This window comes from Scyliorhinus torazame, chromosome 7 (genome assembly GCF_047496885.1).
Source record: "Scyliorhinus torazame isolate Kashiwa2021f chromosome 7, sScyTor2.1, whole genome shotgun sequence".
Classification (NCBI taxonomy): domain Eukaryota; kingdom Metazoa; phylum Chordata; class Chondrichthyes; order Carcharhiniformes; family Scyliorhinidae; genus Scyliorhinus; species Scyliorhinus torazame.
The window spans coordinates 87,041,576-87,055,769 of NC_092713.1; the positions used below are offsets into that span (position 1 = coordinate 87,041,576).

Below are 14,194 nucleotides of genomic sequence, written 5' to 3' on the forward strand. Positions count from 1 at the left end.
CGTTAAGGACCCACCCAGCTACCAAGGCACCCGCCCCTTTATTGGCCGAAATAGAAGAGCGTGATCAGAGCCCTGTCAAACTATTGGGTCCAAGGTTAAGGACCGCCCCAAAGAGCACAAAATCCCAGAGGGATAAAAGACAGCACAGCCATGTGTTCTGTCTCTTTTGGATCGGGCCTGTGCCAACCCAATTGTAGCAGGAACAGCCAGCGAAGTTCAAGACCAACGATCGCTACCTGACGGATGAGCCCAGCAGAGACAGAGCCACTTTCTTCGAACCAGCCAAGTGAGATCCAGATAAAGGCCTTATCTATTTGCACAGTGCTGGTTGCCCTGAGGTTAAGTATAGATTATTGCAGCTGATAGGTGTAGTTTAATTCATAGTAGATATTGTGTTTGCATGTCGCGATAATTCTTGTGTATGTAAATAAACCATCTTTTGAACTAACTAACTGGTTGTGTGGTCATTTGATTGATATAAGGGAAGGCTTGTGGTTCACCAACATTATTCTAGAGCAACAAAATATCCCCCAAATGTTGACTCTTCATCATGTCTCATTCCTAGTGAATCTTTACTATACTTATTACACACTTCTCATACCAGTCGTAAAGTGTACTGTCCAGACTAAACTTAACCAATTCCTTGCACAAATTCAGTAGAATTATCTATTCCCACCACACGGTAGCACAGTGGTTAGCACTGTTGCTTCACAGCGCCATGGTCCCAGGTTCGATTCCCGCTTGAGCACTGTCTGTGCAGAGTCTGCACGTTCTCCTTGTGTCGGTGTGGGTTTCCTCTGCGTGCTTCGGTTTCCTCCCACAAGTCCCGAAAGACGTGCTTGTTAGGTGAATTGGACATTCTGAATTCCCCCTCTGTGTACCCGAACAGGTGCTGGAATGTGGCGACTAGGGGATTTTCACAGTAACTTCATTGCAGTGTTAATGTAAACCTACTTGTGACAATAATAAAGATTATTATTATTGTCAATGGGCATTCCAATTGGAACCATCCCACATCCTGGGAAACCCACGGGCAGGGTGTGCGGTTGGCGGGAAAAGACAATCCCAATCCGGCCTATATCTTTAGGTTAATCCTAAACACTCCTGCAGCCGATGTTATATTTGGCTTTAGATATTTAATTCTGTTAAAAAGCAGAAAATTATTCAATTTCTTTCAGCATAAATACCAATTTTTACGACTAAATTTGAAAGACCAATTTGGAACTGCAAAATATCTGTTTCTTTTTGCTAGAGAGAAGGCGAAAGGAATTTTCAAAGGCAAGAGGAAAGATTTAAATGAAGAGAAGGAGGCAAAAATGGATAAAAAGAAACTGTTAAAAGAGCAAGAATTTCGAGAAAAATTTAATGTGAGTTTACTGTCCAAATTAAATTATGCATTCTGCAAAAAATGTCAATAAAATTTTCACTGAAAATACATGGTGGATAAACTACGGTCAGCAGTAAGACTCTGTTTCAGTTTAAAGATTATGGGCTGGATTTTGCAGCCACAAATCGGGCTTGCCACCCTCGGCACTTGTGTAAAATGTGGCGTGATGTGACCGGGTTGGCAACCCAACTTCATGCCAGTCTCCGAAGACATGCAAGGATTGAAATCATAAGCACACCCATCATTTTTTTAAATCCAATTAATGAGCAAGGGATCTTGTTAAAGATTTTACTTTGTCCCCTTTGTTAGGCTCACAGAAACAATGTTGGGAATGAGTCACGCTAGTTATGTGGGGGACGGTGCAAGGGCGGATAAAAAGGCCAGCAAGTGGGAACGTGGCTGCGTTTAGCAGCAGCGTCTGCTCGTGAAGGTGGCTGTGTTTGGATCTTGTTGCACTTTATGTATTTACTGTCTTAGGTGTCCATCACAGATGAGGAGGGAGTGGGAGGAAAAAGGGGGCTTGCAGACAGGGATATACTGACGGTTGCGGACCCCAGCATGGGGACTGGAGTTCGCTATTGCTTATGGGGGCTGTGCACTCGAGAGTGAAACGATAAAATAGTAGATCACATCAGCTGAAGGCTGAGTGGATGGAAAAGTTCAGATGAGGCAGACACCAGAATGAATGATATGTTTTGGCATTTTGGGCTGGAGAAAATGGGGATAGGGAGGGGTTGAAACGTACAGACTTTTAAATTCAGTTTTTGAAAAGGATATGGATGCTATTTAAGTGAAGTAATGGGATATAAGCGTTAGAGTTTTGGAAAAACTGAAGTTTATGAAGCATGACATTACGTGGTTGCATAGAATTGTGCCAGGAGATGACCGGTGTGGATAAGGTTTCAGCGGAAGTAGAATTGAGATGAGGGCAGAGGAGCGGCTGACGGACAAGTGGAAATGCACGAGGAGTTTAATTTTATGTGACATTCACACACGATACTAAAGCAGCTTGGGCTCTAGCTGAACGAGCTGGAAGGAATGTTTATGGAATCAGTCCCTAGGGCTCAGGGAGCTGGGTAGGAACTTATTGGTCTATGTTGAACTGAGGACAGTTCTTGCTTATCCATGATGTTGGAAAACAGATGGACTACTGAGTAGTGATCATGGAGTCGGACTACTGAGTCGTGATCATGGAGTCGGACTACTGAGTCGTGATCATGGAGTCGGACTACTGAGTCGTGATCATGGAGTCGGACTACTGAGTAGTGATCATGGAGTCGATCATAGTGATCAACATGATTGAGGAGCATGATTTAAAGCGATACAGTTTAGGACTGAATCTTCACAAATGATTTGTGATGTGGAATGTGTCATGATATGCAGGCACACACACACACAATGATATACAGACAAGCAGCTAATGGAATCATAGAACAGGACATGACCAATAAGCAGGCAGGACACTCGGGTGGGATCTGACGATAAAAGACACGAGGCACTCACACTCCGCCTCTTTCCACTGATGAACATCTAGAGAGTCAGTCAATGGTGTTACAATCTCGCAACCCCACACGTGGCTAAGAGCTAGTCTGGTTCAGTCAGACAGAGTAACCACACTTAAGTTAGCAGAGAGTCGAACTCTCAGAGAACTGTGCTAACTGCTATTAGTTCAATAAACCTGATAGAACTAACTTCCAAGGTCTGGAGTATCTTTCTGATCTAAACTGCATCCAGTTGCAGCCGGTGTTAGACCAGTTTACCTAACACATGATACCAGGAGACTACTAATTTAAGGTGGCTTACCTCAGTCCATTCCGTGACGACCAGCAAATGTATCCAGGCACTTTGGAGAAGATTCAGGCTCCTCACCAGCTCAAACCTCCGGCTATCTCAGTGCCAACTGGCGGATATTCAAGCAAAAGTTTCTGCTGTACATCGAAGTCTCAGACCTCGAGGGTGCGTATGATGTAAGAAAGATCGCGCTTCTCCTCTCAACAGTGGGTGATAAAGCCATCGAACTCTTCAACTCGTTTAACTTCACTGAAGGCCAGGACAAGTCAAAGTTTCAGACCATCCTGGACAAGTTTGACAGTCACTGTGAAGTGGACACCAATGAAATCTTCGAGCGCTACATGTTCAAACAACGTCTTCAAGGTAAAGATGAATCTTTCAATGCCTTCTTAACTAGCCTGCCTGCGAGCGCTGTCCTGCAACTTTGGTGATATTGCTGACTCCATGATCAGAGACCAAAGCGTGTTTGGAGTTCACTCTGATCCTCTGAGAGAGCAGCTCTTAAAAATCAAGCATATGACCCTGTCAGTCACGATTGAAACATGTACACTGCATGAGCACACAAAAAATCGTTATGCCCAATACAAATCGGCTGCAAATGAGAAACATGCCTCCCACGAGGCAGCGAGTGTGCAGGCCATCTCCTGGATGCAGCGCCTCAGCATTGAAGACAGCACCATTTCACGCGCTTTTCCCGGGGCCCCACACATGCGCGATGCGAACGGGATAACGAAGTAGCCGACACCCACACTGCGCAGATACAGACGTCTGCCGACCGCACTGCACATGTGCGACAACGTACATCGCATCAGAACTTCATGACGTGCCCGAACTGTGGCAACGCCCACTTAAAGGGACATTGCCCTGCAAGAGGCAGGCGATGTTTAAACTGCGGGAAGCCTGGACACTATGCAGCCTTGTGCAGGTCTGCACCACCAGTCAAGAGGCCAGTGCTCCCAATTCCGACGACGGCGCATCCAGAATTTGCAACGACGATTACAGGATTCTGATCCTGGCAGTACAACGGATCCAGAGGACGAGTGCCTGGAGACCGCCTACTGAGTAGGCATCGTTACCACACGTGAACATGCCACACCTAACTCATCTCGCATTCAGTCCATCCTCGCTGTGGATTCGGAGAACGAATGGCGTGCGGTGATGCAGGTCAACAGCTGCTCCATCCAGTTCAAGCTGGACACGGGTGCTTCTGCCAACCTCCTCTCACAGGCAGACTTCAAACACACCAAGAAGCCCACAAGGTCCTTCCAGCAGCCTGCCAGCTCCTGGACTATAACGGTAATGCCATCACGGCACTGGGGTCCTGCCATCTACTTGTCTCCAACCGGAGTACCCATGCAAGGCTAAGGTTTGAAATTGTCAAGCCGGACAGGGCATCACTACTTGGCGCGCATGCCTGCAAAAAGCTAAACCTGGTGCAACGAGTTTATTCAACGACATCCTCCAACATGGATCTTCAAGCTGGCATTGACGACATCCTCGCTCAGTATCCAGATGTGTTTGATGGGATGGGCACTTTGCCATATCGGTACAAGATCCTGATGCCAAGCCAGTGGTCCATGCACCACGCCGGGTCCCGGCTCCGCTGAAGGAGCGCCTGAAGGAATAGCTCAAGGAGCTGCAGAAGCATGGGATCATCTCCAGGGTAACCGAACCAACTGACTGGGTCAGCTCGATGGTGGTGGTTTAAAAAACCCTCTGGAGACCTGCGCATCTGCATTGATCCCAAGGATCTCAACCAGAATATAATGCATGAACACTACCCCATCCCGAAGCGGGAGGAACTCACCAGTGAGATGACACATGCAAGGTTTTTCACGAAGTTAGATGCGTCACATGGATTCTGGCAAATCCAGCTGGATGAGTCCAGCAGAAGGCTCTGCACCTTCAACACACCGTTTGGCAGGTACTGCTATAACCGTATGACATTCGGCATCATCTCGGCGTCAGAGATATTTCATCGCATCATGGAGCAGATGATGGAGGGCATCGAAGGGGTTCGTGTATGAGGACGAAGTCAGCATATGGTCCACGACCCCTGAAGAGCATGTTTCCCGTCTCCAGTAGGTATTCCGCCGTGCCAATAGCCTGAAGCTGAACAGGGCCAAATGTTGCTTTGGCATGATGACACTCAAGTTCCGAGGAGACCAGATCTCTCAGCAGGGCGTGCGCCCCGACACAGACAAGGTCAAGGCCATCGCAGCCATGAAGGTCCCGGAAGACAAGAAGGCAGTATTGCGCTTCCTGGGCATGGTCAATTTTCTGCGCAAGTTCATCCCAAACATGGCCTCACACACCACGGCCCTACGAAACCTGGTGAAGAAGTCCACTGCCTTCGAATGGAAGGTGGCCCATCAGGCAGTGTGGTTGGAGCTGAAAGCCAAGCTCACCACTGCACCCGTATTAGCATTTTTCAACCTAGACAGGGAAACGAACATCTCGACAGACGCGAGCCAGGATGGCATCGGTGCGGTCCTCTTGCAACGCGATGACACCTCATCCTGGGCACGGGTTGCCTACGCATCAAGGGCAATGATGCCCACCGAACAAAGGTATGCACAAATCGAGAAGGAATGCCTGGGCCTTCTCACTATAATTCTCAAGTTTCACGACTATGCCTACAGCCTGCCGACATTCACAGTCGAGACGGATCACAGGCCCCTGGTCCACATTATCCACAAGGACCTTAATGACATGACGCCTCGGTTGCAGCGCATCCTTCTCAAACTCAGAAGGTACAATTTTGACCTGGTCTACACGCCTGGCAAGGAGCTCATCATTGCCGATACACTGTCCCACTCCATCACCGTGCCTAGTGAACCACCGAACGTCATCCGGCAAATTGAGTCACAGGTGCAGTGTGCTAGAACTCTCCCGGCATCTGATGAGAAGGTGATTCATATCTGTGAGGAGACAGCCAAAGACCACCTCTTGCAGCATGTTATGCAACACCTAGCCAATGGCTGGCAAAAAGGGCAGTGCCCTCAATTTTTGAATGTAAAGGATGATCTGACGGTGGTTGATGGTATCCTTCTCAAACTGGACTGCATTGTAATTCCACACAGTCTCCAGAGCTTGGTGCTCTGTCAAATCCATGAGGGCCACCTGGGTGTGGAAAAGTGCAGACGCAGAGCCAGGCAGGCTGTCTACTGTCCTGGGACAAGCCAGGACATCGCGAGCATGGTCCTTAACTGTGCGACCTGTCAACGCTTCCAGCCAGCGCAGAGTAAGGAGACACCTCAGCAGCATGAAATCGAAACCTCTCTGTGGTCCAAAGCTGGCATCGACCTCTTTCAAATGGTTGTGATTACGTGTTAATCATTGATTACTTTTCCAATTACCCTGAAGTCGTGAAGCTCTCAGACCTCACATCTGGATCAGAAATTGGCTAGCTGAAAGAGTGGATCAGAAATTGGCTAGCTGAAAGAAGACAGAGGGTGGTGGTTGATGGGAAATGTTCAGAATGGAGTTCAGTTACAAGTGGCGTACCACAAGGATCTGTTCTGGGGCCGTTGCTGTTTGTCATTTTTATCAATGACCTAGAGGAAGGCGCAGAAGGGTGGGTGAGTAAATTTGCAGACGATACTAAAATCGGTGGTGTTGTCGATAGTGTGGAAGGATGTAGCAGGTTACAGAGGGATATAGATAAGCTGCAGAGCTGGGCTGAGAGGTGGCAAATGGAGTTTAATGTAGAGAAGTGTGAGGTGATTCACTTTGGAAGGAATAACAGGAATGCGGAATATTTGGCTAATGGTAAAGTTCTTGGAAGTGTGGATGAGCAGAGGGATCTAGGTGTCCATGTACATAGATCCCTGAAAGTTGCCACCCAGGTTGATAGGGTTGTGAAGAAGGCCTATGGAGTGTTGGCCTTTATTGGTAGAGGGATTGAGTTCCGGAGTCAGGAGGTCATGTTGCAGCTGTACAGAACTCTGGTATGGCCACATTTGGAGTATTGCGAACAGTTCTGGTCACCGCATTATCGGAAGGACGTGGAGGCTTTGGAGCGGGTGCAGAGGAGATTTACCAGGATGTTGCCTGGTATGGAGGGAAAATCTTATGAGGAAAGGCTGATGGACTTGAGGTTGTTTTCGTTGGAGAGAAGAAGGTTAAGAGGAGACTTAATAGAGGCATACAAAATGATCAGTGGGTTAGATGGGGTGGACAGTGAGAGCCTTCTCCCGCGGATGGAAATGGCTGGCACGAGGGGACATAGCTTTAAACTGAGGGGTAATAGATATAGGACAGAGGTCAGAGGTAGGTTCTTTACGCAAAGAGTAGTGAGGCTGTGGAATGCCCTACCTGCTACAGTAGTGAACTCGCCAACATTGAGGGCATTTAAAAGTTTATTGGATAAACATATGGATGATAATGGCATAGTGTAGGTTAGATGGCTTTTGTTTTGGTGCAACATCGTGGGCCGAAGGGCCTGTACTGCGCTGTATCGTTCTATGTTCTATCTCGGACCGTCATCAAGGCCTGTAAGGAGACGTTCTCCAGGTATGGTATCCCACTCACTGTCATGAGTGACAATGGCCCGTGCTTCAGCAGCCCTGAATGGTCTCTGTTTGCCCAGTCGTATCAGTTCAAACACGTCACTTCCAGCCCACACTATCCGCAGTCAAACGGAAAAGTTCAGAAAAGGTGCACATAGTGAAGCAGCTCATCTGGAAGGCCGTGGCTTCTGCGTCTGACATTCACCTTGCGCTGCTTGCGTACAGGGCGACCACACTGTCCACTGGCATGTCGCAGGCTCAACTCCTGATGAACAGGGACCTGCGAACGACACTTCCAGCCATGCAGGTGCCCGACCTGGATCACCTCCTGGTGCTGCAGAAGGTGCAGCAACTCGGAGACCGGCAGAAGCAGGGCTATGATGCTCATGCCACCGATTTGCCCGTGTTATCCCCGTCAGACACTGTTCGAGTCAAGATCCCTGATGGATGCTGGTCAGCTCCAGCTGTCGTTGTTCGACAGGCTGCCCCCCGCTCGTATGTTGTGCGTCTGGCTGATGGTTAATTGTGCGACGAAACAGACGGGCACTGCGCAAAGTTGCCTGCCCGCAACAACATTCTTCTCCATTTCCTTCTGTTGTTTTGCCACCTCCTGATACCTCGACTCACGAGACCACCAGTCAGGCTTCAATCCCACCCATCAAAGCGCTCCCCCACCACCACCTCTCCAGCGGTCGACCAGGATCAGAGACAAGCCACAGAGACTGGACTTATGAACATTTGGTTTTTTGCTATGCTCTGTGTTCTCTCATTAGACAGCTGTTTTCACATGTACATATGTTCACACCCACTGCATGTGTATATGTTAATAATGGCCTATTCGTGTAAATACGCTCACATATGCCATCAAAACATTAAAAAAGGGGAGATGTCATGATATGCAGCCACACACACACAATGATATACAGACAAGCAGCTAATGGACACAGAGAACAGGACATGGCCAATAAGCAGGCAGGACACTCAAGGGTGGGATCTGACTATAAAAGACACGAGGCACTCACACTGTTCCTCGTTCCATTGATGAACATCTAGAGAGTCAGTCAAGGGTGTTGTTACAATCTCACCCCTCCACCACGTGGCTAAGGGCTAGTCTGGTTCAGTCAGACAGAGTAACCACACTTAAGGAGAGTCGAATTCCCAGAGAACTGTGCTAACTGTGCTATTAATTCAATAAACCTGATGGAACTAACTTCAAGATCTGGAGTATCTTTCTGATCAAAACTGCATCCAGTTGCAGCCAGTGTTAGACCAGTGCACCTAACACGACAAAATGCACATTCAGAAAATTGTCGTGAAGGACAATTCAGATATCTTTTTCCACCTGAGATTCTTCATTTGTATGTAACTTGTAGCATACAAATAAATTCCATTTCAACCTTTTTTGTATATTTTTCTAGTATACTAAAGAGATAGTTGTGGAGAACGTTGCAGTTGTGGAGCAGAATACTGTGCAAGAGAAAAAAGGACCTTTATACTTATCTATAAAATCTGGAGAGAAGCTGGATGTAATCGATGTCGCAGAAGGAAACCAAATAATCTGTCGGAATGCTGAAGGCAAATGTAAGTCACACTTGTTACAGATGGTCACATTAGATTCTAATTGCAAAGAAAATATTGTTTATTTTACCCACTCCAGAATGCATTGAATTCTTTGGATGGAAATTGTGAAAATAATCCAAACTCTGTGCACTGCTTAATAAACACAGCGCCTTCATGGTTTTGCGTTTACTACGCTGCACAGATGATGAAAGTCACAGTTGATGCGTGGTCAGTTCTGAATTAGTCAATCTGAGTTTGAGTGGCACTAAGATTACTGCCACAAAAAGACATTGGTATCCCTCGACTTAGTAGTCTTGCATTCCTCGTCGCTGAAGCACTCTGTTCTGGAAAATGTGCAGACATTGAGTAAGCTTAAAACTCGGACTCAGTTTTGATCATTTCTCATCTCTATATCCTCCCCCCACCAACCTTAAATATCTTGGGCATGATTCTCCGTCCTGCCAAACCCGTTTTCTGGCCCAACGCGCCCCCGCTGGTAGCGCATCCACCTTTCCGGCAGCCGGCCAATGGGATTTCCCATTGTGGCCCCTCCTACGCTGTTGGAAAATCCACGGGTGTGAGTGGGCTATCGCTGAAGCGTGGGTCTCGCTGACGGAGAGTCCCGCCCCTGGTCTTTTCTTACACATGATGCACAGTTGATTGGCTGGTGTTCAGGAAGCACCTTGCTACTTCTGATGGATAGCTATTTTCTGTATTCATCACAGTATGGTTTCCAGTCGCTCATTTTCTCTTCAGTCAACTGAGTTGACAATACTAAGTTGAAATTATTTTGTCCTCATTACAAGGAATATTAAGAGGATGGATAAAACCAGTAACAATGATCTTTTTAGATTTCATTTTTTTAAATTTTAAAATACCCAATTTTTTTCCAATTAAGGGGCAATTTAGCATAGCCAATCCACCTACCCTGCACTTCTTTGGGTTGTGGGGGTGAGACCCACACTGACACTGGGAGAATGTGCAACCTCCACACAGACAGTGACCCGGGGCTGGGATCGAACCCGGGTCCTCGGCGCCGTGAGGCAGCAGTGCTAACCACTGCCCTACCGTGCCGCCCTTTTGGTTTTGTCAAACAGCCAGTGAAACCCCATCAGTTGAATTGACATCTGAAAAAATAATGGGTAGAATTTTGTGTGAAGTTACTTCATCAGAAGTAAATATTTCTGACAAGCATTTAGTTCAATAGTTTTCTGAATAGGTTTCTGAATAATTATGCAACCCTGGTACTGGGTTACACTTCACCTATTTCTGCGAACAGCTTTGCTAGTTCTCAGCTACAATCCTAGGACTAATGCCAAGTCGCCGCATGCCTTCTGTTCAATGCACGCTAATGAAACTTTGAGCAGCTCCTTGCAACTTTATTTGACAAAGAAAAATGACCGAGATAAAAATATTTACACAATGGACTGGATTCTCCAGTCCCCCAGCCGCATGTTTTTCGACGACGGGATTCTATCTTCCCACCACTTATCATGGGATTTCCCATTTGAAGCCGCCCCATGCCGCCGGGAATCCCTCGGACAGGGATGCGTTCCGGCCAGTTTTACAAAAATGACTGGTTAATTAAAATCAAAGCCACATCCATAAAATTATCTATTGGTTATTTTGTTTTGTTTGTCTCTTTAGATGGTTATGTTCACGTACGACACTTAATATTTGGGTAAGTACCTTTATTAATATTTCAATTTTTACACCGAGATGATAAATAATTTATACTCAAAAGTATTTTTTTATTTACAGAACCCAGAATTAATGAGGTGCTTAATTTGGAAAGAAGGGAATGGACACAAGTCACTGTTTTCAAATGACTGCTTTGTTAAAAGATCATTTGTAATGTATGTAACAAGATATTTTTCATATTTGAAATTCTATAATTTATAGCTATTGCTTTAATCCACAATCATTTCAATAGCACACCAAAATGCTAGCCCACTGTCAAGAACTGTGTTTATAAAAGTAGTACTTTTAACAAACATTTCTGTAATTCACTCTATTAAAATAAATCGTTTTTGCTGTTATTTGTACAAATTTTGACATGCTGTCCACACAGCGGAATGCACAAAATACTAAGATGGTTAGCAAAGTGTGCAGTGGATCAAACAGCAAATAAGAGAGGGCTTGACATTCTGGCCGCAATTTAATGGTTGCGTTGCACTTAAGCGAGAACGCAACGAGACCGTGAAATTATGGAAGAGGTCAAAATTGAGAAGCGCGCTGGGTGCAATCTAACCAGCCTGCCAAAATCAGGATCATGCTTTAGAGTGGCAAGAAACCAAGAATCACAATTTAAGCCCAATCTCCATACAATTAACGGGAGCAAGCCCTATCTAACAGCTCTTCGTGACTGAACTGCCTCCCCAGCAAGTGGTTACGCAGGCGCCGATTAACACTCTTTTTTTTTAAACGTAAAGCTAACGGAAGGGCTGCTGCGGGGAACCTGAGGAGGTGAGTAGCCTTCTTCGCTCCCAGCAATGAGCCAGGGCCACTGGGGTTGCTGCCCCGGTGCTCGGAGGGTGTTTAAGGGAGCCATTGGGGTCCAGCCCCGGTCAGGGTGGGCTACCATCGGTTGAGGGTGGGGGCGGGGCGATGCGCAGCTGGGTGGGAGGGGTGGCCACCCATGGCCTGGGCTGGGCTGGATTGGGCTTTGGTGGGACAGGAAGAGAGATGGGTGTCACAGCACCCAAGGGTCTGCTATGCCAATGCCAACCCTTAGATTGTGTGGTCCTGTTCTGGGGGCAACCCAAGCCCCTGCCCCACCGACCACCCATAACTCCCACTGACCGCGGAGGCCTCTAGCCGCGCGACTGATGGCTCTTGCTAATTGGGAATTGGCAATCGCAGTTACGTAAGCACTTCACACCTTCCAAGTGGATCCCTGTGGGTAGGTATGCCATGTAGCATGTAGGAGTTATTGCCTAGCATCCCAAATAGACGGTGATGTCTGGACACTGCCTGAACACTATGGGAGGCAACACCACAGATGCAGCTGCCAACATCCGAATACCTAGGGGCTGGGCCCCAACATCGGGGCCATTTCAGCGACCAGAGGGTAGGTGTGTGCACCGGGGAGGGGACCAGCACTCAGTCCAGGTAACGTTACATGCGGGTTTCTGGGGTGTAGGATGCGGGGTCCGGTGAGTAGAGGCCCCCGCTGTGGGCAAGGTGGTGGAGGGAAGAGGCACCTAGGACCTCCGTGTCCAGGGAGATGGGGCAAGGGATTGATGCTCGGCCCGCATTGCGGAAGAAAGTGTCAGGCGTCATATTGGTTGAGGTCAACAATTTTTATTCATTAACAAATGAGTCCCCAACTGCCCCAATGCACAGATGGAGCTGCCAACCCCCCTCCTTCCCCAACCCCATTGCCCTCTCAGTGATCCTCGACCAGCTTAGCCTTCCATACTCTGCCGCTGGGTCTAGGTGTATCCCCAGGATGCTCATCAGTGGTGGAGGCAGCCTACTGCCTACCGTGTGCCATGACCTTCGATGCCTGTCGGGTATCCTCTGGGGCCGGAGGGCTCAGACTCACTGGCCGGCATCATGTGGTCCATCCTGTACCGGGTGCTGACTCTGAGACGTGCCGCTATCAATGGGGTGGGTCTCTGGGGAGCGGGTGACCACCATCGCCACTCCGTAGGGTGGCTCTGGGATGGCTACCAGCGCCTCCTCCTCTTGGTCGGCGCCTACGGAGCCCTTAATTACTATTAAGCTATTTTGCTGGTAGGGACAGCTGGTTTTCAAACAGTCGTGCCAGATTGGCTTCAGCAGTCACAGGATGTGGAATTTTATGCTCGTTGAAGAGACCGGAGAGGTCACTCTCAATCTTGCTTTTTGACTTGAACAGTTTTTCATTGAAGAACCTCATCAGCTTTTCTTCGATAACCAGGTTTCTCTGGCCTTGGTGCTGTTTTTGTCTACATTCATAGTTGATAGTCAGCTTTCTCCTCTCAGGATCATGCACCACCAGGTGACGGACAGAGGGGCTGCTGGACCAAGCACCGGCTGTCCCTGCATCATTTGGCTCTGCCAGCCCTGTCAGCTCCCCAGTGTCTGCAGCACACTGTCAACACCCTCAGCGATGCTCCTCAGTGATTGGGACATGCCGTGGAATGCCCCAACAATGCCCATCTGGGACTTGGACAGGTCCCTCAGCACCCGGGTACATGTCCCGCAGCGCCTCAGCTATGACCACATGGTACAGGTGACCTCCCTGAGCACCCAGGAGATGCTCTGGAGCGCCACCTGAGACTTGGGCATCCCCACAGTGCCTCATCAAAGTCCGCTTGGTACTGGGTCACGTCCCATGCTCTTGTGGCACTCAGTCGTGGCCGTCACTGACTGAACCACACCTTGGACACTCCACTCATGCTGCTGATATTGTGCACCAGGCCCTCCATCTGCTGTGCATTAGCAGTTGTGTGATGCTCACCAGAATGTGCCCCAGAAGCCTGTCCACTACCGTTGCTCACCGGGGTGAGTGTCTCTGCCCTGGTGGAGGGTGGGGATGATGGCTGTGATGCTACAATGGTGGCATCCTCTGAGCTCTCCTCTGGGAGGTGGGGGAGAACCACCCCAGATCGAGATCATACGGGAGAATGGACATCTGGTCAGTGGGAGGAATGGGTCATTCAATATGGCATTAACAATCACGTGTGATACTTCATCTGTGTGGGGGCCAGTGGATAATCACCTCTGCGCTGTACGTCAACCTCTATGTTGGTTTCAGATCTGTCCTTGCCAACCCCCACGACCTCCAGGACCTGTTCTTCGCAGTGGGTGAGGACTCTGATGGCCAGCAGGCCGCCTGTCTAGGCCCCTGCCCGTCTAGGCCCTCCCACCTGTATTGGGCCAGCATCTCCTGCGGGGAACAGAGGGGGCATTGTTAGCCTCACACATTGTTCATTGCGGGGGTGGGGGTGCTCGAGGA

The 14,194-nt window shown here is 48.4% G+C and overlaps 1 protein-coding gene across 3 annotated transcripts in view; it reads left to right on the forward strand.

The window, feature by feature from the left end:
- The window catches only part of LOC140426354 (uncharacterized), a 160,338-nt gene extending 149,050 nt beyond the window's left edge, over window positions 1–11,288 (forward strand). For all 3 annotated transcript variants that reach the window (XM_072511014.1, XM_072511013.1, XM_072511012.1), the window contains exons 20-23: window positions 1,253–1,367; window positions 9,108–9,270; window positions 10,897–10,930; window positions 11,011–11,288. In XM_072511014.1, the coding sequence (XP_072367115.1) occupies window positions 1,253–1,367; window positions 9,108–9,270; window positions 10,897–10,930; window positions 11,011–11,023 (325 nt within the window). In that variant the 3' untranslated portion in view covers window positions 11,024–11,288. The remainder of the gene's footprint in view (window positions 1–1,252; window positions 1,368–9,107; window positions 9,271–10,896; window positions 10,931–11,010) is intronic.
- Window positions 11,289–14,194: the final 2,906 nt, after the last annotated feature.